At 41.9% G+C, this 27,815-nt stretch overlaps 1 protein-coding gene across 8 annotated transcripts; it reads right to left on the bottom strand.

Annotated features, from left to right (window-relative positions):
• Nucleotides 1–121: 121 nt before the first annotated feature.
• ccdc180 (coiled-coil domain containing 180) lies at nt 122–26,750 on the bottom strand. 8 transcript variants are annotated; one of them, XM_082554917.1, is made up of 37 exons: nt 26,562–26,750; nt 22,921–23,018; nt 22,766–22,842; nt 22,177–22,286; nt 21,944–22,072; nt 21,638–21,748; nt 20,542–20,637; nt 20,298–20,461; nt 18,845–18,952; nt 18,624–18,703; nt 18,309–18,397; nt 18,049–18,168; nt 17,788–17,961; nt 16,656–16,771; nt 16,148–16,274; nt 15,916–15,976; nt 15,778–15,839; nt 15,477–15,658; nt 15,228–15,397; nt 13,834–14,014; nt 13,605–13,751; nt 13,386–13,530; nt 9,722–9,838; nt 9,565–9,642; nt 8,823–8,906; nt 8,494–8,648; nt 8,186–8,241; nt 4,982–5,033; nt 4,163–4,252; nt 4,019–4,085; nt 3,666–3,801; nt 2,362–2,522; nt 2,154–2,279; nt 1,979–2,075; nt 761–854; nt 467–578; nt 122–386 (listed from the first exon to the last, which is right to left on the bottom strand). In XM_082554917.1, exons 1-37 carry the CDS (start codon nt 26,619–26,621, stop codon nt 249–251), a joined length of 4,170 nt encoding a protein of 1,389 aa, XP_082411043.1. In that variant the 5' UTR covers nt 26,622–26,750; the 3' UTR covers nt 122–248. The 8 variants fall into 8 exon arrangements, with proteins under 8 accessions (XP_082411043.1, XP_082411044.1, XP_082411048.1 ...); XM_082554918.1 differs by having other exon boundaries at nt 22,766–22,839; XM_082554922.1 differs by lacking the exon at nt 26,562–26,750 and adding an exon at nt 24,662–24,751.
• Nucleotides 26,751–27,815: the final 1,065 nt, after the last annotated feature.

The following is a 27,815-nucleotide window of genomic DNA, read 5'->3' as shown; positions in this document are numbered from 1 at the left end:
AGTTAGTGCTTTGTCACATTCAGAGTAAAATGTGTTCAGGTGTCGACATATGTCTGGTTATGGGAAGGCTCTCATTCTGCTTCTCTTGCACGGCTGATGTAGGTGGTCAGATGTTCATGACTCTGCTGCTGGTAGAAAAAAACAACAACTGATGTCAGGAAGTTTTTCTTCTTCTCTGTTTTATTAACAAACATTAAATGCAGTAAATGTCATCACAGCCTACACCAAAAACTTTCAGTCAGCTGCTGCTATGTTGGCTTCTGTATCAGTTTCAGAGAGTGTATCTGTTGTCTCCAGTGTGTGTTCCAGCTCTGCTGTCCGCTCAGCTGTCTTCGTTTCATGTCGTCTGAGAGCAACAGTTCCAACTTGACCACTTGCTCAAACCGCTGACACACACACACACACACACACAAACATTAATTACATGTGTCATTTTGTGTGTGTGTGTGTGTGTGTGTATACACACCTTCATAGCAGTGTTTCTTTGCTCCATAACAGTCACATGTCCTGGGGTCCACTTGGATGTAGAGATCGAAACTGTTGTTACCGTAGTATGAGAAGATGGCAGGTCACCTGTGCTGTTGGTTGTCATGTCCACACACACACACACACACACACACACACACACACACACACACACACACACACACACACACACACACACACACACACACACACTTTAAATTGACTATAGTTTCTTCTCTAGTCACAAACATCTGTACTGCCAGGGGTAACATGCAGGTCAGAGGTCAAAGGTTACCTATTTTCAGCGCTTGGTCTGCTTCCTGTTTCAGATGCTGCTTCTACAGTAACAGCACCACACGTCTGCTGTCGTGCTGTTGCTGTACCAGTTTCTATGGAAACAGGTTAAACATAAAAATTATTCAAAGTTGTTTTGGAAGTACTCATCTTGAAATGCATCTGGGAACTTATCTGGGCAGAAATTTTTAAGCACTATATAAATAAACTTTAATTTCATTGGTTACCCAGATATATAAAATGCACGTGGGAAATCACCATTCAGATGCTTTTAAATTTTAGTGACTTTATCCAGAAAGTATTCACTTCACTTGTTTCACATTTTGGAATGTAACAGCCTTTTCACCTCAAAATTCTACACACAATACCCCACAATCTTTGCTCAATACTTTGTTGAAGCAGCTTTGGCAGCAATTACAGTTTGAAGTCTTTTTTGAGTATGATGCTACAAGCATGGTACACATATTTTGGGGTAGCTACTCCAAATTTTCTTTGCAGAACCTCTCATGTTTCATCAGGTGGGATTTGAAGGATTGGTGCACATTTTCAGATCTCTCCAGAGATGTTCAATTGGGTTCAAGTCTGGTCTGTGGCTGAACAACTCAAGGACATTGACAGAGTGGTCCCAAAGCCAGAGAACTTTGTTTCTCATGGGCTGAGCATCCTTCATATGGTTTTTCAGCAAACTCCAGGCAGGCTGCCATGTGCATTTGACTGCTGAGTCACTTCTGTCAGCCCAGGGCTGATTGGTGGAGTGCTGCAGAAATGGTTGTACTCCTGGAAGGTTCTTGTCTCTCTACAGAGCAATGCTGGAGCTCTGGCAGAGCAATCATTATGTTCTTGGGCACCTGCCTGATGGATGCCATTTAAATCCGATCGCTCAGACAAACTTACATTTCCAAGGTCATTTTATTGGAATCATCAATAAACTCCAATAAAAAACTATTTAAAAACTTGACAACACTGCCATCTTTTTACATATGAGCCTAAGCGACTATTCCAAGGTCTGATGTCTTGGTGCTAATTACCACAGGGAAATTGCTATGTAGGCTCCATTACTTGCAGCACGTCAGGCAGGTGATCATCTATGATTTATAGCCTAACTGAACAGATGTTTATAATATGTCCATTACAGCTTAAGGTAAGCATCTCTGCACACACACACACACACATGCACACACACACAGTCATTATGATGGTACAAATGAGTAAAGGTTACCTGCAGGGCTAAAGAGGTCATTCATCTGATGGAGCAGCTTCTCTGTCAGAGAAGCCAGTGATGTAACAAACTCCCCCCCTCTGCCTCTCACACATTCCTGCATTCAATAATAAAATGCACACTCAAAGTGAGACTGCAGATTAGAAAGGTGTTATCTGGTGCCACTGTCACATACCTGCAGCTCAAGGTGTGCACTGGAGATAGTGCTGTGTAGCTGCTGCTGTCTCAGCTCTTCTCTGCTGTTCAGCATCTCCAGCTCATCCTCCCCGAGAGACGTTCGCAGCTGACCTATGTTCACACTCTGACAACCAGACACATAGAAACCAGTCAGCTTGCAGATCTTTACTGTCTGTATCAGAGCCTTCTGCATCACAGCTTCACACCTTCTCCTTCTCACTGGCTGCCAGAGTCTTCTCCAGTTTCTGTGTGAGTCTCGCCACTTCCTCTCTGAGCCCCGACCCATGCTGTCGCTCATGGTCACTGATCAAAACTGCAGGTGATAAAAGTAGCAGCTCCTCGAACACAGACAGCTGCTTCACCACATCTGACCCATAGACAGGTAGAGACAGACAGTGTGTATAAAATTTTTAGGTGCTTATTCTGTGTGACTGCTTTGAGATATTTGTATCTTTCTAAGATATATAAGTTCAGCCTGATGTTCCTGTTTGTATCTCTCATGTGTCTGTTCTAATTCTGTAGTTTTTGTTTTGGGACATGGGAAAAATATAGCTTTTAGAGATGGTGACATAGAACAGCTCAAACATGTGCATCATGAGCTGAAGGAGAGACTGAAAATGGCAAAAGTGAAATACAAAAAGGAATCTACAGCCCAACAACATCTGTGAGGTGTGGAGAGCAGTCAACACCATCTCTGGCTACAGCAAAAACAAAAGACAGCCACTCCTGGGTGAAGTGGGTAGAGCTGATGAACTCAACCAGTTCTTCAATTGATTTTACTGTGTGGTCACACCTACATCCACTGCTGCTCCTCCATCACTTTCTCCTAATTCTTTTCAACACGTGGGCATCTTCAGTGCAACTCCTCCAATTGTGTGCTTCTCAACCACAGCTCCCACGTCTCCCTGCATCTCTAATATGGCAGCTATTTCCTATCTCACACCTGTTCTTCCACCATTGTCTGTCACAGAGACAAAGGTGGGATTGGAACTAGGAAGACTATGCTCTGGGAAGGTTGCTAGTCCAGATGTTGTGTCCAAAACCTGCCTATTCACTCCCCTCCACAGTTGCTTTCTCTGTATCAGGCAGCTTGCAATAAATAATTTAAACCTGGCAACTGTCGTTTTAGTCCACTCTTTGGGACTGGTTTAAGTTACACTCTAACCTGTTAAACTTTATCAGTTGTCATTTTACTGAGCATGTGCAAAAGGGTGTAACTATTGCACTGGAGTTCAGGGCAAATCTCATCCACTCCAGTGGTCCTGCCACTAAGGAGTTTTTAATTTACCTCACCCAAGGTTGCTGAGTTCAGAACGGAGAAAATCCAACTATGTATATAAAGGAAGGCTGGATATTTTCATCTAGCATCTGTTTGGACCAGATCTTCAAAGGACTGTTAGAGTTCAGATTAGGACAAGATTAAGGCCTCAGCCAGATTACAGTGTAAAATTATAGAAATGTTAGTCATCAAAAAGATGGACAGAAAATTGTTGTATTACTGAATGGGTACCATCTCTGCTGGTGTCCAGAAACCTGCTTGCCTGCTCGTGGTATCCCACCAGCTTCTGCTGCGTGTTCTCAATCCATTGGTCCAAGGAGTCAGGAAGAAGCTGGAAACAGCTTAGACGCTCACTGCGATAAAAGTCCTGATGGATGGACAAGCGAAAGGTTCGTGTTAGTTTGTGCAGGTTGAGGTCAATTTGAATTCAGTTTGGACCAATGATAACATCAAGTGAGATGATGTGGATCAGTGTGAAGTTAAAGTGGAACCTTAGCATCAGAAAATAATTTAATTATCGAGTGCTCTGTGGTTTTCAGGAAACTGTTAGGGATAGGATTTCCCCTCAGTCATGTTTATGTTACCTCAGCAAGCTGCAGGAGAATGTCATTGGCTTTCCACAACGCCAAATTAACTTTGGAGCTAAAAGACCTGAAATGCAGAAATATCATAATGGAACTAGAACATTCCATAAGCTACACATCAGATCTGAATCAGTTGGGACTCACTGTGCACTCTGATCTGGTTCGGGTCCAAAAATCTGGAACCTTCTCTCATGCCTGATATCAGTCCTGATAAACCTGGCGCCCCTCTTTACACTGAAATACAAACACAGGTTAAAAATAAAATAGTACAAACAAGTCATAGATTATCTATAACATATATCTATTAGTGGTTATTGTACTAAAAATGACCTTAATATGAATCCTCAAATTTGCCATTTTGTCTACAGCTAACCTTAAACCTCACATGACCATGTTTGAAGGAAGGGGACAGAACGGATCAGCTAACACCATTTGATTTGGGTAACCCTAACCCTACAATTCTTCTCCCTAGTCTTGGCAAACCCCATTTTCCTCTAAAAATAGGACATGTGTTAGTCAACTGTGGAATTCTGTTAGGGATATAGTATCCCTTACTCCATTATCCTAATGTACCAGATTATGAGATTTGTGACTTATGGAAATAGGTCTTGGCAATAAGAGAACAAAAAATAATTGTATTCGACACACTTCTAAAATATTTATATTATTCCAAAGAAGTTTAACTTTATTTTTCACCAAAACATAAGGTTAGGTTTCGGGGCAATATACTAGGATAATAATACTAGAAGTATTAGTGTATGACATTACAGTATGACAGTTAGAAAGACTTAGATAGTATTTAAAAATAATAAAAAATTATACAATCTGGGTGTAAGGTCATCAGTGATGATGACATATCAAGAAAGTAAAATGGCTGTCAGTGTTGTTATGTTTGCGACCATAAATAAAATGACATTGATGTTCAGATGAGTTGCAATGCATCATGTTTCTACATGTGTTTACCTCGGTGCATTGACAGAATCTTGTCTCTGCTGAAGCTGGATAGGATTCAGACCTGCAGAAACACAACATGCTGTCAGTCTGAACTGGGTTGGCTGTTAAACACCAAACGCATTGCAAAAAACCAACAACACGAAATTGAGAATTTTCCAGATCCAAACTTGCTGTATAACATATATACACACCGAACACATTTTGTGGAAAATTCCTCCTCAAAAAAACGCACTTTAAAAGAAAATAAGTTGACAGCAAGTCATGATGAGCTGGTTCTGACGTTTCTAAACAAGAAAAGTAAGAAACTGAGATTCTGGGTTCATCCAATTCTCACAAGTAGGCAGCATGACCTGGAGCAGCGTATAGCTGTATGTCTGAAGTAAAACAGAATTATTTTTCTATTTCCATCTCTCTAGTAGTCAGTACTGGTGTGCGTTTGAGCTATGAGGGCATTTGTTTCCAAATGCAGTCTGCGGTCAGATCTGTTTATTTGGGTCCAAAAAAATGAAGGTTGGTTTGAAAAAATAAATGCCAAAAATGTGTCCCAGTGAAATAACGCGGTCAGTGTGAACAGATGCACAAAGAATAGCTTTGTCTGAAAAATATTTAGAATGCACAAAATATTCATATTGATTTTATGCATTCAATGTGTGAAGCCCTTCAGTCACCAGTTAATCATCCAGGCTTAAGGGTATGTTAAGAAAGGCTGACACACAGACACACACCTTGTTTATATAGTCTTTGGTTACGCTGAACACACAAATGAAAAACTGTAATGCCAAAATACTTCATTTGAAAGTTTTCAGTTCGTGAAAGTTTTTTTTTTTACTAAGGATATGACTGAGTTTCAGTCAGGTTTCAGAGCTCATCACAGCACAGAAACAGCTTTAGTGAAGGTTACAAATGATTTTCTTATGGCCTCTGACAGTGGACTCATCTCTGTGCTTGTCCTGCTAGACCTTAGTGCAGCATTCGATACTGTTGACCATAATATCCTATTAGAGCGATTAGAACATGCTGTAGGTATTACAGGTACTGCGCAGCAGTGGTTTGTATCATATCTATCTAATAGACTTCAATTTGTGCATGTAAATGGAGAGTCCTCTTCACACACTGAGGTTAATTATGGAGTTCCACAGGGTTCAGTGCTAGGACCAATTCTGTTTACACTATACATGCTTCCCTTAGGCAGCATCATTAGAAGACATAGCATAAATTTTCACTGCTATGCAGATGACACCCAACTCTATCTATCTAGCAAGCCAGATAATACACACCAATTAGTTAAACTGCAGAAATGTCTTAAATGGTAAATGGCCTGTATTTGTATAGCGCTTTACACAACCAGTCATCCACCCATTCACACACTGGTTAAAGACATAAAGACCTGGATGGCCGCTAACTTTCTGCTTCTTAATTCAGATAAAACTGAGGTTATTGTACTCGGCCCTGAAAATCTTAGAAATATGGCATCTAACCAGATTCTTACTCTGGATGGCATTACCTTGGCCTCCAGTAACGCTGTGAGGAACCTTGGAGTCATTTTTGACCAGGACATGTCCTTCAACGCACATATTAAACAAATATGTAAGAATGCGTTCTTCCATTTGCGCAACATCTCTAAAGTTAGAAATATCCTGTCTCAGAGTGACGCTGAAAAACTAGTTCATGCATTTATTACTTCCAGGCTGGACTACTGCAATTCATTATTATCATGATGTCCTAAAAACTCACTGAAAAGCCTTCAGCTAATCCAAAATGCTGCAGCAAGAGTACTGACAGGGACTAGAAAGAGAGAGCATATTTCTCCTGTTTTGGCTTCCCTTTATTGGCTTCCTGTTAAATCCAGAATTGAATTCAAAATCCTGCTCCTCACATACAAGGTCTTAAATTATCAGGCCCCATCTTATCTTAATGACCTTATAGTACCATATCACCCTATTAGAGCACTTCGCTCTCGCACTGCAGGCCTACTTGTTGTTCCTAGAGTATTTAAAAGTAGAATGGGAGGGAGAGCCTTCAGTTTTCAGGCCCCTCTTCTGTGGAACCAGCTTCCAGTTTGGATTCGGGAGACAGACACAATCTCTACTTTTAAGATTAGGCTTAAAACTTTCCTTTTTGCTAAAGCATATAGTTAGGGCTGGACCAGGTGACCCTGAATCCTCCCTTAGTTATGCTGCAATAGACATAGGCTGCCGGGGGGATTCCCATGATGCATTGAGTTTTTCCTTTCCAGTCACCTTTCTCACTCACTATGTGTTAATAGACCTCTCTGCATTGAATCATATCTGTTATTAACCTCTGTCTCTCTTCCACAGCATGTCTTTTATCCTGTCTTCCTTCTCTCACCCCAACCGGTCGCAGCAGATGGCCCCGCCCCTCCCTGAGCCTGGTTCTGCCGGAGGTTTCTTCCTGTTAAAAGGGTTTTTCCTCCCCACTGTCGCCAAAGTGCTTGCTCATAGGGAGTCATATGATTGTTGGGTTTTTCTCTGTATCTATGAAGCGCCTTGAGGCGACTTTTGTTGTGATTTGGCGCTATATAAATAAAATTGAATTGAATTGAAAGAAGGAGTTTGCATGTTCTCCCCGTGTTTGCGTGGGTTCCCTCCGGGTACTCCGGCTTCCTCCCACCATCCAAAGACATGCAGCTTGTGGGGATAGATTAATTGGATAATCTAAATTGTCACTAGGTGTGAATGTGCGAATGAATGTGAGTGCAAATGGTTGTCTGTCCCTGTGTGTTAGCCCTGCAACAGACTGGCGACCTGTCCAGGGTGTACCCCGCCCCTCGCCCTATGACAGCTGGGATAGGCTCCAGCGCCCCCCACAACCCTGAAAAGGATAAGCGGAAGCGGATGGATGGATGGATGGATGGATGGATGGATGGATGGATGGATTGAAAGAAATCCTGATCCTCACCATAAACCTACTCAGCCCAGCGAGGTCTGAGATAACCTGGTGAAAGCTAAAACCACTGTAAAAGTGCTCTACACAATAGAAGTTAAGGCAAATTCTATTGTAATGCTAGAATAAGTTAGCAATACAAGTTCAATCCTGTGACCAGTTTTTAAAAAGAAAAACAGTGAACTGCACTAAGCTGCCTACAGGTTGTATGAGTGGTGAAGTAGTTTATGTGCAACTCTCTGCAACACTACTGAGAAAAAAGACATATTTCCGTCAGAATGAAAAAGGAAACAAATGTTTGTACTTTACCAGAAGATATCCTTTGTCTCCGTTCTCTTTCCTTTGCTGGATCTTGGCAACTAATCCTGTATGTTTGGGTGTTGGACAGAAATAAGGGGGTGAAACATTTTTTGTCTGCATAATCAAAGAGTATCACACAACCAGCAGTAATCTTGTTCCTGCAGCAGCAGGATTATTAGTGCTTTCTATTAAAGTTGGAAGTTGTAATGTCTGAGTTCCGAGTTAGAATTTTCAACTGGAAGTTGGATTTTCAACTCTGAAAATTAGAGCAGCCCCATCAACCCAAAGTTAACTTAAATGGACCTCCACATATATACCTGTTCAAGGACCTGATGATCCCCACAACAGGATCATCAAGGGGGTCCATATTTGTTTTGTTTGGCTGCAGTAAACCAGGAGACAGGTTTAGCAGGACCTGCTTCCTGGATTTATGGTGACCTGACAAAGCAAGGCTTTCCTCCAGTGCAGAGTCCTGAACACAAAAATGAAAAATTAATCCACATGGAAAGAAAATAGACCGGGTCAAGACTGTCTGCAAAAGGCAGAAGAAAAATAGAAGATGAGGGCATAGACCCCATGCAGCCTAGAAAGAAGAGAAGCAGTGCAGAAAAACAAGGCAACAGGTGGTGGATAGGAAGTGACATACCAAACTCAAATCCAGGTACTGACAGCACTCCCTGAGTTCTTTATTGATTGATGACAGGAAGGAACAAACCTGATCTGGAGACAGCTGCATATAGAGAAAATATTCACGTTGGAGCTCTTGTTCTTTGGTATAAGTACTACAGTCCTCTGTACAGTAACTGAATAGGAGTAATAACAGTAGTCATTTGACCAGGGGTGAAAAAATAATGTTATGTTACTACTATAAGTATGGACACAGATTTTTTTTCTGTGGCTTTTGTTTAATTATGTGCAGTTTTGGTGGAGTTTGTACTGTTCATTCTTGCCTCTTTTAAATCTACCAGTTTTCCCATTTTCCTGCTTTTATTCCTACCAGCCCTGTTCAATTAGCCAATGTTCATATTATATCTGGATTAGATCATCTCCATTGTCATCTTCTCAAACATGTCCTGACAGCATCCAGCAAACCTGCTTTTCAGAATTGTTTCCTGGAAGCTCTGACCACGTACACTGTGTTCTTTGCAGTTTCACCACAGCCCTCAAACTTGTGGAAATAAAAAAAATATAAGCTTCTGTTTCAGAGGTGCACAAAAAGATGACCACGAGTCTGAGATCACTCAAATTCATATCAGGTAAGCCTTTTGGTTTTAATTGGTCCTGTTCTTGGACATTTTTGATTACCTCTTGTATTTATGGGCCACTGTTCTTCCAGCTGCAATATAACTTTGTCACTGCACAGTCAAATCTCCCAGCTACCTTACTACCTGTGTGTCATCCAACATCTTCCTCAGGTCCTCCAGTCTTTTGCTGATAACAGTCTGCTGGTGGTTACTTCTGGCAGCCTGGACGGGCCCAACAGTATTAATAAACAACCAGCAAAGACGGAGAGAGACAAGCAGACAGAGAGAGAGAGATGGGCACCTCAGCTTTGATGTGAACTTGTGTGCTGGTGATCATTTTCTGGGCGTCCTCAATAAATTTCACCTCAGACTTCAAAAAGGACAGTTTCTCTTCCAAGGGAGCCGACACTTCTTTCACCTGCAAAATATCATTAGACTGTTTAATGTTGAACACCAGAACTACCTCTGGAGTCTCCACTAGTGTGCATAGAGTATTGCTACCATAAATATCATGTGAAAAAATTCAGTTTCTACCTGCCAGACATTTAGTGGTCTCACATATCATTCCACTTTAAAACTTATTACTATTACTACTTATCTCTCTAGTTGCTTGGACTTTTTCTATATTGTTCTATTAATTAATTAATTAATTAATTAATTAATTAATTAATAATTAAAGGTAAAGACCCAAGAATCTGCTTTGCTGACAACCAGATATAAACACATTATATTCACGATCTATACTGTATACACAGTGGGGCAAAAAAGTATTTAGTCAGCCACCGATTGTGCAAGTTCCCCCACTTAAAATGATGACAGAGGTCAGTAATTTGCACCAGAGGTACACTTTAACTGTGAGAGACAGAATGTGAAAAAAAAATCCATGAATCCACATGGTAGGATTTGTAAAGAATTTATTCGTAAATTAGGGTGGAAAATAAGTATTTGGTCACCTCAAACAAGGAAAATCTCTGGCTCTCACAGACCTGTAACGTCTTCTGTAAGAAGCTTTTCTGTCCCCCACTCGTTACCTGTATGAATGGCACCTGTTTGAACTCATCATCTGTATAAAAGACACCTGTCCACAGCCTCAAACAGTCAGACTCCAAACTCCGCCATGGCCAAGACCAAAGAGCTTTCGAAGGACACCAGGAAAAGTATTGTAGACCTGCACCAGACTGGGAAGAGTGAATCTACAATAGGCAAGCAGCTTGGTGTGAAAAAACCAACTGTGGGAGCAATCATCAGAAAATGGAAGACATACAAGACCACTGATAATCTCCCTCGATCTGGGGCTCCACGCAAGGTCTCATTCCGTGGGGTCAAAATGATCATGAGAACGGTGAGCAAAGATCCCAGAACCACACGGGGGGACCTGGTGAATGACCTGCAGAGAGCTGGGACCAAAGTAACAAAGGTCACCATCAGTAACACACTACAACGGCAGGGAATCAAATCCCGCAGTGCCAGACGTGTTCCGCTGCTGAAGCCAGTGCATGTCCAGGCCCGTCTGAAGTTTGCCAGAGAGCACATGGATGATACAGCAGAGGATTGGGAGAATGTCATGTGGTCAGATGAAACCAAAGTAGAACTTTTTGGTATAAACTCAACTCGTCGTGTTTGGAGGAAGAAGAATACTGAGTTGCATCCCAAGAACACCATACCTACTGTGAAGCATGGGGGTGGAAACATCATGCTATGGGGCTGTTTTTCTGCCAAGGGGACAGGACGACTGATCCGTGTTAAGGACAGAATGAATGGGGCCATGTATCGTGAGATTTTGAGCCAAAACCTCCTTCCATCAGTGAGAACTTTGAAGATGAAACGAGGCTGGGTCTTCCAACATGACAATGATCCAAAACACACCGCCCGGGCAACAAAGGTGTGGCTCCGTAAGAAGCATTTGAAAGTCCTGGAGTGGCCTAGCCAGTCTCCAGACCTCAACCCCATAGAAAATCTGTGGCGGGAATTGAAAGTCCGTGTTGCTCGGCGACAGCCCCAAAACATCACTGCTCTCGAGAAGATCTGCATGGAGGAATGGGCCAAAATACCAGCTACTGTGTGTGTAAACCTGGTAAAGACCTATAGTAAACGTTTGACCTCTGTTATTGCCAACAAAGGTTATGTTACAAAGTATCGAGTTGTATTTTTGTTATTGACCAAATACTTATTTTCCACCCTGATTTACGAATAAATTCTTTACAAATCCTACCATGTGGATTCATGGATTTTTTTTTTCACATTCTGTCTCTCACAGTTGAAGTGTACCTCTGGTGCAAATTACTGGCCTCTGTCATCATTTGTATATAGTATTTGTATTTGTATTCTATTTTTATCTTATTGTATATTTATTTTATTTTATTCTACTGTATATAGTATTTTATTTTATTCTATTCTGTACAGTTGTATACTGTATTTATTCTTATTGTATTCTAATTTTTGCCCCATAACTTTTGCACTGTCCACTCCTGCTGTGACAAAACAAATTTCCCACGTGTGGGACTAATAAAGGTTATCTTATCTTATCTTATCTTATCTTATTTTAGGTGGGGGAACTTGCACAATCGGTGGCTGACTAAATACTTTTTTGCCCCACTGTAAAAGATGTACACAGCGACCTGGACATTGACAATAGTGTAAGAAAGCAATATTGTTTTTCAGATTATTCCAAAAAACACCAATAAACACCAGATTATTGGACATAGGGCCTACAGTAGCATGTTCCTAGCTATCAAAGAGACTGGGTCCTTTCAATTTAGAGGAGTAGCAGCTCTACTCTGAGCCCCTCCCCGATGGCCCAACTCATCACCCTATCTCTAAGAGAGAGGCCAGCTACTCTTAGACAAGGCTCATTTCCGCCGCTTGTATCTGCAATCTTGTTCTTTCCGCCACTAACGAAAGCTGGTGACCATGGATGAGGGTAGGGACGTAGGTATACCAGTAAATTGACAGCTGTTGGCTTTATCAGGCCACCCCCTGATAAAGCCAACAGAACTGCATCATCTGCAAAAAGCAGAGATGAGATTCTGAGACCACTCAAGTCGAAGCCTTCCACCTGGTCCAGTGTTCTGCCCAGTCACATCCTTCCAGGTCTCACTGTCGTTGCCCACAAGTGTTGAAGTCTCTCAGTAAGACGACAGAGTCCCCAGGTGGACCTTCCTCAAGCATCCCGCCCAGGGACTCCAAAAACTGTCATTCGACACATAACCGCAGATCACAGTTATGACCTATTTCCCGACCCGAAGGCACAGGGAACAAACTCTAACGCCAACCAGGAAAAACTTGGATTGCTTTGGCTGTATGTTTTGTGTAATTTATACTTTTTGAATAGCTCTTTGTCTGGTCCCTCACCCAGGACCAATTTGTCATGGGGGCAAAAAGTCCACTGACAACATAGCCCCTGGAATCCCTGGGACACTGAGGGGCAAAAGCTGTTATAAAGGGGAAACTATACAAATAAAGAAAATGTGATTGTTGGTGCCTTTTGGAGGATTAAAGAATTATCTAAATAAAAGTTATCTAATATGTTTGTGCTTCACTTATGGTGAGTGATATTCTAGTATTGTCCCAGTGTGTTACTTTCCACTGTTTAGCTAATATGCTAATATGTGCGTCTGAGCATTGCCCCAGTACAGTTCATGTATGCAGTTTGCTTACTAAGCTTGTTACTGTTATCTACCTATCGAACATTCCACTTTCTTGTCCAAATATGGTAACTTCTGACCCCAACTGTTCTCAGTGAAAACACTAAGAATAAGGTTTCAAAATCCTGAGTCCACAATTAAATGGTGACCATATGGATCTTTTATATATAGTCTAGGTTTGATGTCATCATGGGGCCACCAGGCAAGAGAATTGGGATGGAAATAGGAATTTTGTCCAAAGAGCGACCAGGCTCTACTCGACCATTTTATGCAAACTGTGCTTTACAGAAGTAACAATTAACAGAGGATAATACATTGCACCTTCTGTAAGCTCCTGGATTCAAAAGCCTCAAGAGCAGAGTAGATGGACTCCTCAGTTGTGCTGATACGCTTAGTTTCCTCCCTCACCCTTCTCTGAAACATCTTTAGCTCCTGAGGTGCAAAATCTCCTCCTTCACTGAACAGCCTGCAGGAGGAAAACACACTCATCTGGTGATGATCACTTTGTTTTGCTGAAGAGTCTGCTGCAGCTGCCGTTACCTGAAGGAGCTGAGGAGTTGTGCTGTTTTGTTTCTGCCCTCCTCCATTCTTATCATGACTGTCTGTCTGAAGTTGGTCAGCCAGTCCTGCGTTTCTTTGATGTGTCCATGCAGACAGTCCTGCAGTGTGGTGCTAGCAGCCTCCCAACTGCAGAGAAACATACCTGTGGTCAGTGTCTCGGTCTCACTAAGCTGACAGTCACATAAAGGTGCAGATAGACAGTTTTTACTGTTGACTGCTGCTGGCTGTTTGGATGTTGGCCTCAATGTTGGACAAAGTGACCATAAGCTCCATGTTCTTTTTCTTTATGGAGGCCTGCAGGTCTTGCAATTCCATCCTACAGGAGGTCAACAGGTCCAACACACCCTCAAAGTGGGTGTCCACATGCTGTCTGTGGAGCTGTAGCTCAGCTACGCACAAAGACACAGTTTGGTTAAGAGGTGTTTTCATTATTAACCTGTCACTATATGCTTCTAGCTGCTTCTGTAAAAATAATATGGGAAGGACCACAGACTATTAATATAGATGGACATTGGTATTGGTAGTGACGTGCTAAGCAGATGCTACAGAAAGTGAATGACATTTTGTGACTTCAAGCATCTAACTTAACTGCTGGCAATGAGACGTATCCAGACAAGAGGTAATCTTTTCCCAAAGAAGCTGATTCTGAATACAATTTTGGATGTTGAACTTCCAGTGGGAGAAACAGTGGGTGGCTGTAGCTCAGGAGGTTGAGCAGGTCACCTACTGATCGGAAGGTTGGTGGTTCAATCCCTGGCTCCTCCAGTCTGCATGTCAAGTATCCTTGGGCAAGATACTAACCCCAAGTTGCTCTCCGATGCATCCATCAGGGTGAATGTAGTTAAAAAGCACTCAGCATAGAGAAAGTGTTTGGGTGAATGTGACATCTTGTCTAAAGTACTCTGGAGTAGAAAAGCACTATATAAGAATCAGTCCATTACCAATCAACTTTCTTACCTGGATTATTGAGCAGACAAGATAATCTTTTCTCAACTTCCACGCAAGCTACTAATGGGAGTGAAAGATATAATTGATTGAAATATGGCCTGGTATTAAATACTGTATGCTACAGGGTCACTTAGGCAACTGGAGCATTGAAGGACCACTAGCTGTTAGCTTCAAACAACTAGACTACTTCCAGGGTGGATGCAGTTTTAAACCTGTATTCTTTTCAGTGGCCAGCATGAGTGAGTCATTTAGTTGAAAAACAAAATCTTATATGAGGATAATAATAATTAACTGGCAAGGTCGGAAAACCTATTATGAGTTGCTTCAAAAAAAAATTTCACTGATGATTCTATAACTGCAGTTTTATTGTCGATTTATGTCAGTGGCTGTTAAAGTTAGACATTAGAGACATTTTAAAATCATTTCTGAGTGGCAGCACTTGCTTGTAAAAGGATTTGGTGTCTTTTAGCCTCATGCATTCAAGTCTGATTTCAAAACTTAAGATGTCAGTAGGAAAAACGTTGAAATCACTGTTTAAACCCATCTTTTATATCCATTCTGTGAATCATGATTACTAGCATGTGTTACAGCAAATTCTGTAACCTTTGACTAACTTTCACCAACATTTGTGCATTGTTTGTGTGTGTCTGTTACCCATGCGGGGCTCGTATATATGGGTCTTGATATGTCGGGGGCTCAGCTGCTGGAGTTGGAGCTCCTGCTCTGAGCGCACTGCCTCCTTCCTGTCTCTCATCATTGAAACCGCTAAACTGAGCACATTGTGGAAATGCTGCTCCAGGTGGTTCAAGAACAGAGTCCGGGACCTTGACACACAGACAGTCAGCCTTTGAGGTGGTGATCTTTCAACTGAGAGTGGAAATACAAGCGTGCGTGTGTGAGTACCTGCTCAGTGAGTCCAGGAGGAGGTCCACAGGAAATAAGCTCAGGTGTGTCTCCCACTCCAGGTTGACTGGCAGGTTGGGAGTGGAACATCTGAAGACAGGAGCTGAGTAGACCACATCTTTTGATGAGGTAAAGGTGACAGAGCTGCTGAAATCACAGATCTCCTTCAGGATGGACCCTGCCTGAAATGCACACACACACACACACACACACACACACACACACACACACACACACATAACCATTGATATTTTCTGGATCAATCAGAAATTGATTATTGTTTATCATTAATTAGCATCACCTCAATTAGCCAATGTTGAGAGCTGTGTGAAGTTTCAGGACTTTCAATCTGCCAGCTGGTTTCTACACAAACAAATAAACATGTCAATACTAAATAAAACCAGTTTAAGTATCTGAGCATGAGTGTGAAAGAACAGACCCAGGTATGGGCTGGATCGGCCGCTAGATGGTTGGACAAGCTTTTCCAAATCCCCTGGACTCTGAGAAAAAAAGAGACATGACTTAAATTGATGATAACCTTTTTTAGAGGACAATGAGATGAAAAAGTCAGATGTGTTCAGATCGATGCAAACTATTTCAGGTTTCACTGTAATTGTGTTTCTGTGGTTACCGGCTACATGTAGTGAGTGAGGTCTGTCTGCTATGGTTACCGGTTGGTAGGTGTGACTCAGGTGGTAGAAGGAGCTGAGGTTCCTGCTGTAGGAGACAAGCTCCTCCAAACAGCACGACGGGTGAAGATTCAACAGGGTCCATTGATCAATGACAAATTGATTGCAACTGCACACACACACACACACACACACACACACACACACACTGAAAATTAGGACCTTTTATTCAAATTCACCTTTCTTCCTGCCCACACAACCTCTGTCCTTTTTACAGTTAAAGTTGTGGCTGTGTTCGCCTCCGGCCAATCAGACAAATGATCATGTTAAATAATCAGAGTTGGTCAGCTAAGCTTTGCGTTTTCATGATGTGATTGATTGTTCCCTGGGGAACTGTACAGACATTGCTTCCCTGCTATGGTCCAAGGCAAAATGTTAACAAACTGGGTGGGGATGTTGTGAATTTCAATATTTGTAATAAATTGGAGAGAAAATGAACTTTTATTTGGATTTTGCTTTGGGATTAGCCTTAGCTGGCACCCTGTAGTACCTGTGCTTAATCTGCTGCAAGTAACCGATAGTTTTGTCCAGAGATGTCTTCAGAGCATCCTCACTGCTCTCTTGACGGAGTCCTCCTAACAGGTCATCCATTTGCATCTTCCGTTTCTGATAGAATAAGAGCAAGCATGTTGGAAAAGGGAACCTGTCATGCTCTCTCTTGGGCAAAAGTGTGAAAATCACGTCGACCTGTGACGGTAACTTACCTGTATGTAATTTGTTAACATAAATCCTTTAAGGTGCTATTAAAAACTTTGCCCGCTTCCTGATTTCTTAGAGGTTTTTTTCTTCATATTTGTCACAATTACACGTTTCTGATCATCAAATAAATTCTTATATTAGACCAGTGGTTCCCAAACTTTTTTTACTTACTTTTTTGTTTACATGAGATGAATTGCAGAATGGCAGATTGAGAGAAAATACTGTAAATCTTACTATCTTCAGGTTTTACACTCTTACATATACACACGCAGTTACTGTCCCTCCATTTAGAAAGGCAGAGGCATCATGGTGGAATTATTTTACGTGTAGTTGTTTTTTTCCTGGGTAATAATATTCAACATTGCTATCAATACATTTTTCAAAAAATGCCTCTCTGTGCAAAATGGGTTCAAAAACATAAACAACTGTGGGATGCTGTTTGTCTGTAATTTGGACAGGGGGAGTAAATTATGGCAGGATCAGCCTGATATTATTTGTATCCCACTGTAACTTTACTGTATAAAGAGCTAACATGTCCAAAATGTCAGAAGTAGTTAGTTATCACAAGTTTGTGAACTAAAAATCAAGAATGTGGGATACTGTTTGTCCGTGATTTGGAGAGTCCGGCGCCTGCTCCTGACGCAGGGAAAACCAATTCTGCAGGGGAGACCTACCTTGGCACTTGTGCAGGTGAAGCCAAAGGGAAGATATGCTTCACCATATTTTCTAGTCTTTGGCTTGGAAGGAAGTTGGTTTAGAAACATATTTAGCGATGCCTCATCTCCTGCTTTGCGTTTGTGTGGGAGCCCCGTCGAAAACCTGTCCATTATGCTAGCAGTGTCCAAGCATTCTTTTTTTTTTACTACTTGATTGTGTTTGTTGTTTTTATTTGACTTACCTGCTTGTGTTTTATTGCAACTCACTTGTAAGTGCTGCTGCTGTGAGCATCTGAGATCATTCAGGTCTTGTTGTAGTTTTTCATCTCTCCTCTCTAATCTTTGGCAATGTGTCTCCCACAGCAATGCTGCTGCTCGCATGACAACAAATACACTTCTACTTAGACTGAAAGCATGACGGGCCACAGAGTCACTGCTCACCTGCAGACAGACAAGCAGAAAGCATGAACACGTGGATGCTCTGATACAGTGCACAGAAACAGTCTGAGGCAGGTTTACGTGACTGACATCTAAAGCGGCCAGCTGCTCTTCATCCTGACTCTGCTGTGCTCCAATCACTGTGAGAAGCTGTGAGTTGATGATGTCATTCACTTCCTCTTCTGACAATTCCAAAGATGAGAGGACTTCCTGTAGGATGACAGGTTAAAATTACAGGCCTGTATGCTGGAATGTAATCATTGCTACGATGATGTAGCTGCAGACAGCAGTCAGCTATTAACTAAAGGTATTTGAAAGCTGCTACATCAGAGCTAACCAAGCGCATTTACCTTACAGCGCTCCACCTCCGCCAGCCGATTCTGCCATGTCTGTTCAAAGCAGCAACGCAGCTGATGGAGAAGCTCAGTGTGGAAATGCTCTGAACACACAAATACAAACCTACATTTATCATCACCATAGTATAACTCAGACTTGTGCTTCTGCCAATTTACCACAAGCAGGATAACAGATGATTTGGATGACTTGGTAACATAGCTGCTTCATGAAGGTGATACAGTGATGTTTTCTGCTGTTCAAATAGTGATTTAAGTTTGTAAAGTGAAACTCATACTGTATCAGTAGTAGTGACTCCAGAGGACAGTTACCAATTTGCTGATTGACATCTGTTAGTTGGTCAAACCAATCAGACACCAAAGCTTTGGAGCAGGTGGGTGGGACCAGAGAGCTGAAACACAAAGAGAATATGTGACTTGACAAGAAGAACACGGGGTGAAAACAAAAGAAATTACACTGAAACTGGACTGACTGGATCTCCAGGCAATGAAAAGATTATGATTTATGTTTGTTTATTTTCACCTGATCTTACCTGATCTTGTTAATGATGTCACGGCGCCGTTCAGTCAGATCTTGCTGGGTTAGTTTTATCTGCTGAACTGAGGCCAGCTGCTGATCCTCATTCCTGCTGCAGAGACCTCTACGACACAAATACTACTGATTATCAGCCAGTTCAAAAACTTACCATGGTATACAATTTGGAGTGATGCCTGATCTTTCAGTTGTAGGACTGACTGTCACAGCAGTTCTGAAACTGACCACAAATATAGAAAAATATTAGGAAATAAAAGCCCTCCAACTTGTCCAGGGTCTGGGAGTTAAAAAATTAAAGCTGCAGACATTACCTCAATGTCAGTTTGAGATAGTGTCCTTGTTAGACAAATGTTAGGCAAATTGGTCCTTGGTGAGTGGCCAAATAAAGAGTGATTCAGTCAACACCTATGGACAGAAGAAAATCAAGGTACCAGTGTACCATGTAGGGTTGCCCAACCCTGTAGCCAGGCCTCCAGACAGAGCTGTAAGAAGAGTGTCCGGTGGTGAGGTTCACCTTTAGTTCTTAAAGGCTTTGGATGTTGTAGGGCTGTCTTGGTTGACATGCACCTGCAACATTGCGTGGAGATCTGGGGCCATGCCTATGGATCGGCAGACTGTGGTTGTGATTCCCATCTTTGAGAAGGGGGACTGGAGGGTGTCCTCTAACTACGGGGGGATAATACTCATCAGCCTCTCTAGAAAGGTCTATGCCAGGGCACTGGAAAGGAAAGTTCATTCATTCGTCAATTCTCTGATACAGGAGGAACAATGTGGTTTTCATCCTGGACCCAGAACATACAACCAACTCTTTATCATCTTAAGGAGCTATGTGGGAGTTTGCCCAACCAATCTACATGGGTGAAGTGATCTGGGAACATTCCACTGTAAAGAGGCTGCAGGGCAGACTCAGGACACGCTGGAGAAATGATATCTCTGGATATAATGGATGGATGGATGAATGGATGGAATGGATGACAGTGTAAAGATAGTTATTTAAACATTTAACCCTGAAATGTCTCACAGTCTCTCAGTTTTCTTCATGATGAAATTACGGAAAATGTTCTGGTATCTGATTACCCAGACTGCCCTGTATTTATAATAAGTTAAATTTAATATTGTCAGCCACTTTTTGCCACCCCTTCTTTTTTGTTTTCGTTGCTTTGGTGACAATGCCTGTAGTCTAAATCCCAGTCCTCCCCTAACAGGAATTCTTGCTTTGCTGAGGAGAATCTTCGTGCCCTGCCATTATTGATATATTCTGTAGTTAATGACTTCTAGAGTCATAAGAGGAGTTATTTTGGATTACCAAACTCAGCAATTCCAATCTAATTCTCTTCTGACTTTGGGAAAATGAACAAAGTGGATTAGAGTGTTGAACAAGCTAATCCTGAATCTTTTAAGCTTCTGGCTTCTTTAACTCACATCAATGTATAACATGGTGCTCCACTCACCTGAACTGATCTACAATTCTGTGGACTCTTTTCCTTCTCCAGTGACTCAGACAGTCCTCCCAGTGCCGACGAAGGATCGACTCCTTATGTAGATTTTCCTCCTGGAGGAGCAGCAGCAGTCGGGCAATGCTGCGACGGTTTGCTAGCATAGACTGATTCAGCATCTGAGACAAACAGAGATATAGAAGTGCAATTTATCATTTTATGTAGGTTAGAGGTCAGATGAGAGGTCACAGTGACTTACTGTAGCTTCAGTGTGGATCAGCCTGTGGATGTCAGATGGATGCAGGAAACTGATCTGCTCCAACACACGGTAGTACTTCCTGATAATAGCTCTGATCTATGAGAAAAAGAAAAATACATTGACTGAACTGCTCTTTTTCTAGAATGATTATACAGCATGTACATCATTTAATGTCTTAAACAAACAGGAAGTGGTCCACAAGTTTGAATTTTGGTTTGGTTTTTCTCCACAGCTGCTCAGCAGTATACACACTGGCTGTTCTATTATTCTATCCACTTTGTGTACCAGTACCACTGAGGGCAAACCAGCCCCAGAGAATCAAACTACCACCACCATCAATGACAGCTGATAAAGTGTTCTTAGGATTGAAAGCCTCACTTTTACTACTCATCATGCTATCGTGGCCAAATAGTTCAATCTTTGTCTCTGACCATAAAACCTTTCTCTTGGGGACATTTGGCTACTCCACATGAGCAGCTGCAAATTTCAGCCAAGATTCAAAGCGTCTGTTAACGAGCAGGGCCTTCTTTCGTGATCAGCACTCTATTATTCCATGAAGATGTAAAACCCGGTTTTAAATCATTTTCCTCTTGTCTCAGGGTGATAGTTTGGGTCTTCTTCCAGACCTTGTTAAAGTCGTGGCACATCTGAACATTTGTTTGAACTGATCATCTTAATATGTGCTCCAATGACTCCAAGAGACCTTCCCAACTTGTGTAAATGTACAATTCATAGATCAACCACTTCTTTACAAGGCTGTAAATGTAGAACCTTCAGCAGCACTTATTAAAAGACTTAAGTGAGTCTATGTATATATTTAAGCTTGTATCCATACTTGTGTCAATGTTTGGATTAGTTAAAATCCAAAACAAATTTAAACTTGTGGACCCAATTTCTGTTTTTAAGACATCAAAGCTGTTGTATAGTCCTTCCACCATAGGAAAAAAATAGTTTAAAGAAATGTATTATGAAGATTTTAAGTATACTTCTGACCACAACTGTACAGTACTGCCCTCTATTGTTCAACCACTGACTGTGGGTGTCAAATGGTTTCTTTGGGTAAAATTTTAAAAGTGTCAGTGACGCTCAGTCTGACCTGGTCAGTACGTTGTTTTTCAGTTTCAGTCAGTTTGAGGTTAAGTTCTACAATAGTGGTCTTCTTCAGCTTCACGTCTTCCTCTACCTTCTTCCAAAGACCGTGGATCTCCTGCACACACATGAAATTAACACTCTCAAAACCAATCACATTTCTCCAGCCCATAAGATATTATTTTCACACTCCACCAACCACACCAAGTCTAATTATTCTGAAGGTTTGGCAATTTTTAAAAAAAATCACAAGCTTCATCAGGCTGCGGGTTTAAAACTGTATTTGATCTTCTAAACTTTATGTCATGTGTACCTGCATACTGACATCTTCCAGATCTTCCAGCTGATTCATTCTGACTTTCAGGGTGTCCAATCTGAGATCCACCTCCTGCAGACTGGACAATAGCTCCTGACTGATGGCCTTCACCTGAGTCTCACACGCCTGACACAATGACAGACAGTGGCCAATAATTTCACACAGAGTATGTATTGTGACACCACAGCATGTATTGCCCTCAGGTGCAGTGTAACTACGATGCATTGTACCTGAGACAGCTGGCTCAGGTCTGAATCCAGCTGTTTGAGAGCCTCTTGATGTTTTTGAATTTTTTTCTCTGTCAGACGTTCAATGATGTCAGAGCTGGGATGATCAACAACTAAAATAAAGAGAGAAGCTTCTGACTGTGATGTGAACATTGACATTTTAACTTAATGTTTCTGTTAGATTAGCTGATCTAGCTGCAAACATTCAGGTCTGAAAAATGAAGTGCCAAAAACCCCACCCTGTAGTCTCTCTTCCTGTCCAGAAACAATTAAATCCCAGCTTTATAGTAGTAAAAAGCTTTTTTAAATGTTACAAAAAATTGCTTTGCCCTCTGTGAATAGTAACCTGGGCCTGCTGGGGGCTCAGCTTTGGTTGTGTTAAGGAATGGTGGGCAATGAGACGCCATGCATTCTAAAAAAGGTAAAAACAACAAGTGAACACAAGTAAACCTAGATCCATTGTCCACCCTGTATGTAGCCATGACTGCACATGACTTGACAGCACAGTTTTGGGCGAGTGGCACCCCAGACCCACTTTAGCTACGACCCTGTTGTATTGCATGTCTGTTGTAGAAGTAAAAGCACCACTAACCCACGGCATCTGGAAGTCTGCCGACATCATCTATGACATCATCATCATCATCATTGTGTTCCGCCTGCTGCCTTCTACTAAAGGAAAAAACACAACATGTTTTGAGAGAGTGGATGCAGTACAGATATGTAACAGTGGTGTGTGTCTCTGTCCACCTGCTGGCTGTGCTGCAGTGTGTGTTGCTGTCCACAGCAGACAGACAATTTGTCCCGGTGTCTCTGCATCCGGCTAGAAGAGATCTGGACAGCTGAGCCTGAAACACATGAGAACAAGAAACAGCTCAGTCACTGCTGCAACAGAACATGTCAGCCCTCGTCAGACATCTTGAGTTCTGCTGATCAGTGAGCCCACGTTGTCAGTTTTACTCTTCAAGGAAGAAGGAAGGAAACAGTGAAGTGGTTCTGTATGAACACAGGAGGACGTGTGCACAGTCAGACTGTACACACCTCCTGCGCTCACAGTGCTCCTACTGCAGCATCAAATCCCACTGCTTGAGGCCTCTGTTTGTGATTTCTTACTGGGAAGGAGTCAGTAAGGTTTGTTTACCTCTGCTCCATGATTCAAAGTATGAAAGTGTCAGCTTTTTCTAAAACATGCTTAACCCTCATCAAATCAATGCATGCATGCAAAATCAGTAATTAATGCAACAAGCAGCACACTTCAATCGTTATGTTCATATCTTTTCTTTTTGCAGTCTGCAGTTCATGGGGCAGTTATCAATGGTCAATGGTAATTTTTTTGTCCCCAATGGGAAATTGATTTGCAGTCTGTCCGTACACAGAGAGACAAAAACAAACAAACACCACAGCCCAAATTTTATCATCAACAAAGTGCAATGTGCAACGGCAACAAGCCTTATGGTTTAGTGTTGCTATGGCTGTAAATGTGTACTTCGGTGACTCCCAAATGCTCTGTGCTAATGAGAATTTCTTTTTCAAGTTTATGTATAATATTTAAAATGTAAAACTTAACCAGATATGGAGGGAAGAGTGAGTTCAATCTTCCCTCCATATCTGGTTCAGGCAGGCAGCTGGAGCTCTGCAGCATCATTCACCAGTGTTGGTCAAGTTACTTTGAAAAAAGTAATCAGTAACTAATTACTGATTACTTCCCCCCCAAAAAAGTAATCCCATTACTTCGGTGATTACTTATTTTCAAAAGTAATTCGTTACTTAGTTACTAGTTACTTTTTAAAAACATGATTTACAACCTGAATAGGTGATAAAGCAATAGATCTTTCAGCCCTATTCTACTTTCTGCATAATCCATCATGTAAAATATAATCAAATGGAAAAAGTCTCTTTTTACATTTTTTTTTATTAGTTTTAATCTTTTAACTTTATGCCAATTCTGAACAAATATGGTATAAAGAAATCTTTAGAGTTTTACCAATGGAAAGACTGAGTGCAAATTAAGTGCCAATGAAGATATTTTTTTGGATATATGGCGCCCGCTATTGGATTACTTACCTGATGATCTGAAGAAAACCATAGTGAGAGGGGCAGCCCCACTCCAATGGCGGGTTGAGTTTGTCAGGACAAATGTGTAAATGACTGGTAGACCGAATTATATATATTGTATTCGTTTTTCGTTTACATGTCTCAGACTGCTTATTGTGTTTGTTTTTTTGTTTTGTTTTGTTTTTTCTCTCTGTTGTTGTTGTGGTAATTGTTTTTGTCTTTTGTTGTCTTTTTTTGTTTGTTTGTTTTTTGTATAAAGGAAAAAGTAAATAAAGATATGATGAAGAAAGAAAACCTGGATGGCCTCAAATTTTCTTACCTTCAACGAGGATAAAACTGAGGTAATTGTTTTTGGACCAAGCTGTAATTTCAATGCCCCAGATTCGGAATTATGTAACCTAACATGTGCTAACATGTTCTTGGATAGCATACTTACATTCAAGAAACAAATTAATTCAGTTGTCCAGCGGTCCTTTTTTAAATTAAGGCTCCGATCCAAAGTGAGATCTTTTTTATCCTTTAGAAACTTGGAACGAGCAATTCATGCGTTTGTTTTATCTCAAAACATTAAGGCCAGGGCTGCCCTTTGTCTCCGGTTCTGTTCATAATTTTTATGGACAGGATTTCTAGGCGCAGCCAAGTGGCGGAGGGCTTTCGCTTTGGTGGCCTCAGAATCTCATCTCTGCTTTTTGCAGATGATGTGGTTCTGTTGGCTTCATCGGGTGAGGGCCTCCAGCTCGCACTGGAACGGTTCGCAGCCGAGTGTGAAGCAGCGGGAATGAGGATCAGCACCTCCAAATCTGAGGCCATGGTTCTCAGCCGGAAAAGGGTGGAGTGCCCACTCCGGGTCGGGGATGAGTTCCTGCCCCAAGTGGAGGAGTTCAAGTATCTCGGGGTCTTGTTCGCGAGTGATGGGAGAAGGGAGCCGGAGATCGACAGACGGATTGGGGCTGCAGCTGCAGTAATGCGGACGCTGCACCGGTCCGTCGTGGTGAAGAGGGAGCTGAGTGTAAAAGCGAAGCTCTCAATTTACCGGTCGATCTACGTCCCTACCCTCACCTATGGCCACGAGCTGTGGGTAGTGATCGAAAGAACGAGATCGCGGATACGAGCGGCAGAAATGAGCTTCCTCCGAAGGGTGGCTGGCCTCTCCCTTAGAGATAGGGTGAGAAGTTCGGCCATCCGGGAGGGGCTCGGAGTAGAGCAGCTGCAGCTCCACATCGAAAGGAGCCAGCTGAGGTGGTTCGGGCATCTGACAAGGATGCCTCCTGGGCGAGGTGTTCCAGGCATGTCCCACCGGGAGGAGGCCCCGGGAGAGATTATATCTCTCGGCTGGCCTGGGAACGCCTTGGTATTCCCCCGGATAAGCTGGAGGAGGTGGCTGGGGAGAGGGAGGTCTGGGCCTCTTTGCTTAGGCTGCTGCCCCCGCGACCCAGCCTCGGATAAAGCGGATGAGGATGGAAGGATGGATGGATGGATGGATGGATGGGTTTTATCTCAATTGGATTACTGCAATTCACTATACTGTATGTGGGTGTCAGTCAGTCCAGCTTGGCCCGGCTCCAACTTGTACAGAATGCTGCAGCTCGCCTTTTGACTCGTGTGAAGAAACACCAACATATTACTCCGGTGCTTGCTTCCCTTCATTGGCTTCCAGTACGTTTTAGAATTAAATTCAAAATCTTACTTTCGACTTATAAAGTGCTAAATGGCCAGGCACCGGACTTTTTGTCTGACCTATGTAATGTTCTTATTCCTCTATGAATAAAACATCAAGAATTGCTCCTGGTGCTAGCTTCAGCTAGCTGTTTATTATTCTTTCTACCGCGATAACTTCTTCTTCTACTCTGTATATCTTATTGATTCCAGAGCGCCCCCTGTGGGTAGCTTCAACAATAGCAACTATTATTACAACCTATTGCAGCTTTATACGCCCTCTAGTGCCCTTCGATCAAGCCATCACCTGCTCCTTACCTTACATAAGTCTAGGATGGTTCATAGAGGAGATCGGGCACCGATTGTGGCACCGAAAATGTGGGATGATCTACCTCTCCACATTAGAAAGGCCCCAACTGTTACTCTTTTTAAATCGCATCTTAAAACATTTTTTTTTTACTCTGGCTTTCGAAACTGTATGAGAGTTACCAATTATTTTATCCTAATTTTCTTTTAATTTTTTTACCTGTTGTTGTTGTTGTTAATGTTATTGTTTAATTGTTATTTTGTACAGCACTTTGGTCAACTCCCTGTTGTTTTTAAATGTGCTTTATAAATAAATAAATGAAAATGAAATCTCTTTGTTGCGGCGTTCAGGTAAAGTGTGACCTCAAACCCACCTGAGCGTCGAACAGCTGCCGGTAAACTTCCCCGCTCGGAACCGCGGTGCTCTCACACATGACGATGAGGCTTGCTGCAATCTTCAGTCCAGGCTGACAGTAACACTGTTTAATAACCTTTCTTTCTGTTGTCACACACACTAAACCATGTACCTGCTCGGGCTGAGCGTTTTTCCCGTCACCATGACAATGTAACTTGGACGAAAGCTGTGTGGCGTTCAGGGTCAACGGGAAAAATGTGCCTTCTGTTTGCAGTTCCAAGAAATCAAACTTTTCTTACATTTTTACCACTTTCCTGGTGTGAAGGAGTAAAAAGAAGGTAAAACGCAAGTAGCACCGAAGCACCTAAAGCCAGTATGGACAACCAAAGCGATAGACCGAGAAAAACACAGCTTTAGTTATTTGGGCCAACTGTCCCTTTAAATAAACATTGTCATAAACGGAAGCACCGCGACCTCGTCCATGTGTCGAGATGGTTCCTCAAACTGCAGTAAAACAATAAAGTCCTAACATCCAGTTTGAGGTTCCTCAAAGAGCTCAGCTCCAGTTGACCTTTTCTTCAGACTGTGTCACTCATCAGTTCTGTATTTCATTTTTTTTTTCACATTTATGTAAATTATTTGAAAATTGCTAGAAAGCAAACCTACTGTAGCTGAAATACTACATGCTGTAGTTATTACTGTTCCAAAATGTAGCTGAAAGTGAACATAAAAAGCTGGAGAGTAAACTTTGCTGGTCTCCAAAACCAGAGAGTGAAAAACAAAAGATCCTCTGACCCTCCACACCACCTCTCCATGGAATTGTGAAGAAAACACCTCCGATGACCTCTTGAGGCTGGCTCCAGAAGCGAGTCATACAGACTCCTGTTAAAATTAGGAGCTGTAAAGCGGAGCAGGAGCCTTACTGTCAGATATCCTGAGGTGGAGGAGATTCACTCTATCAGGAGAGATCAGGAGCTCTGAAGAAAATATTGGATCACCTGTCAAAATCTGAAAATTCATCAGCAATAGAAGAAAACTGAAAAATCAGTGCAAGAGCTGATCATATTCTCTCCCTCAGTGATTAACTGTGCTTTATTGAACATTTGCTGCTAATTAAATAGAAAAATTAATCTTCTTGATTGATTAAATACTGAAAAAAGACAAAAATACAATATGTTCTTCTGGGCAAAACAAAACAAAAGTTATATCCTGATTCTAATAATTTAACATCCACAACACTTCATACAAAAATCAAACTTTTAAGAAATTAAAT

This window comes from Aulonocara stuartgranti, assembly GCF_965226115.1.
Source record: "Aulonocara stuartgranti genome assembly, chromosome: 12".
Lineage (NCBI taxonomy): Eukaryota > Metazoa > Chordata > Actinopteri > Cichliformes > Cichlidae > Aulonocara > Aulonocara stuartgranti.
Note: the sequence above shows the minus strand (reverse complement) of the source record. Positions and strands in the feature narration are given on the sequence as shown.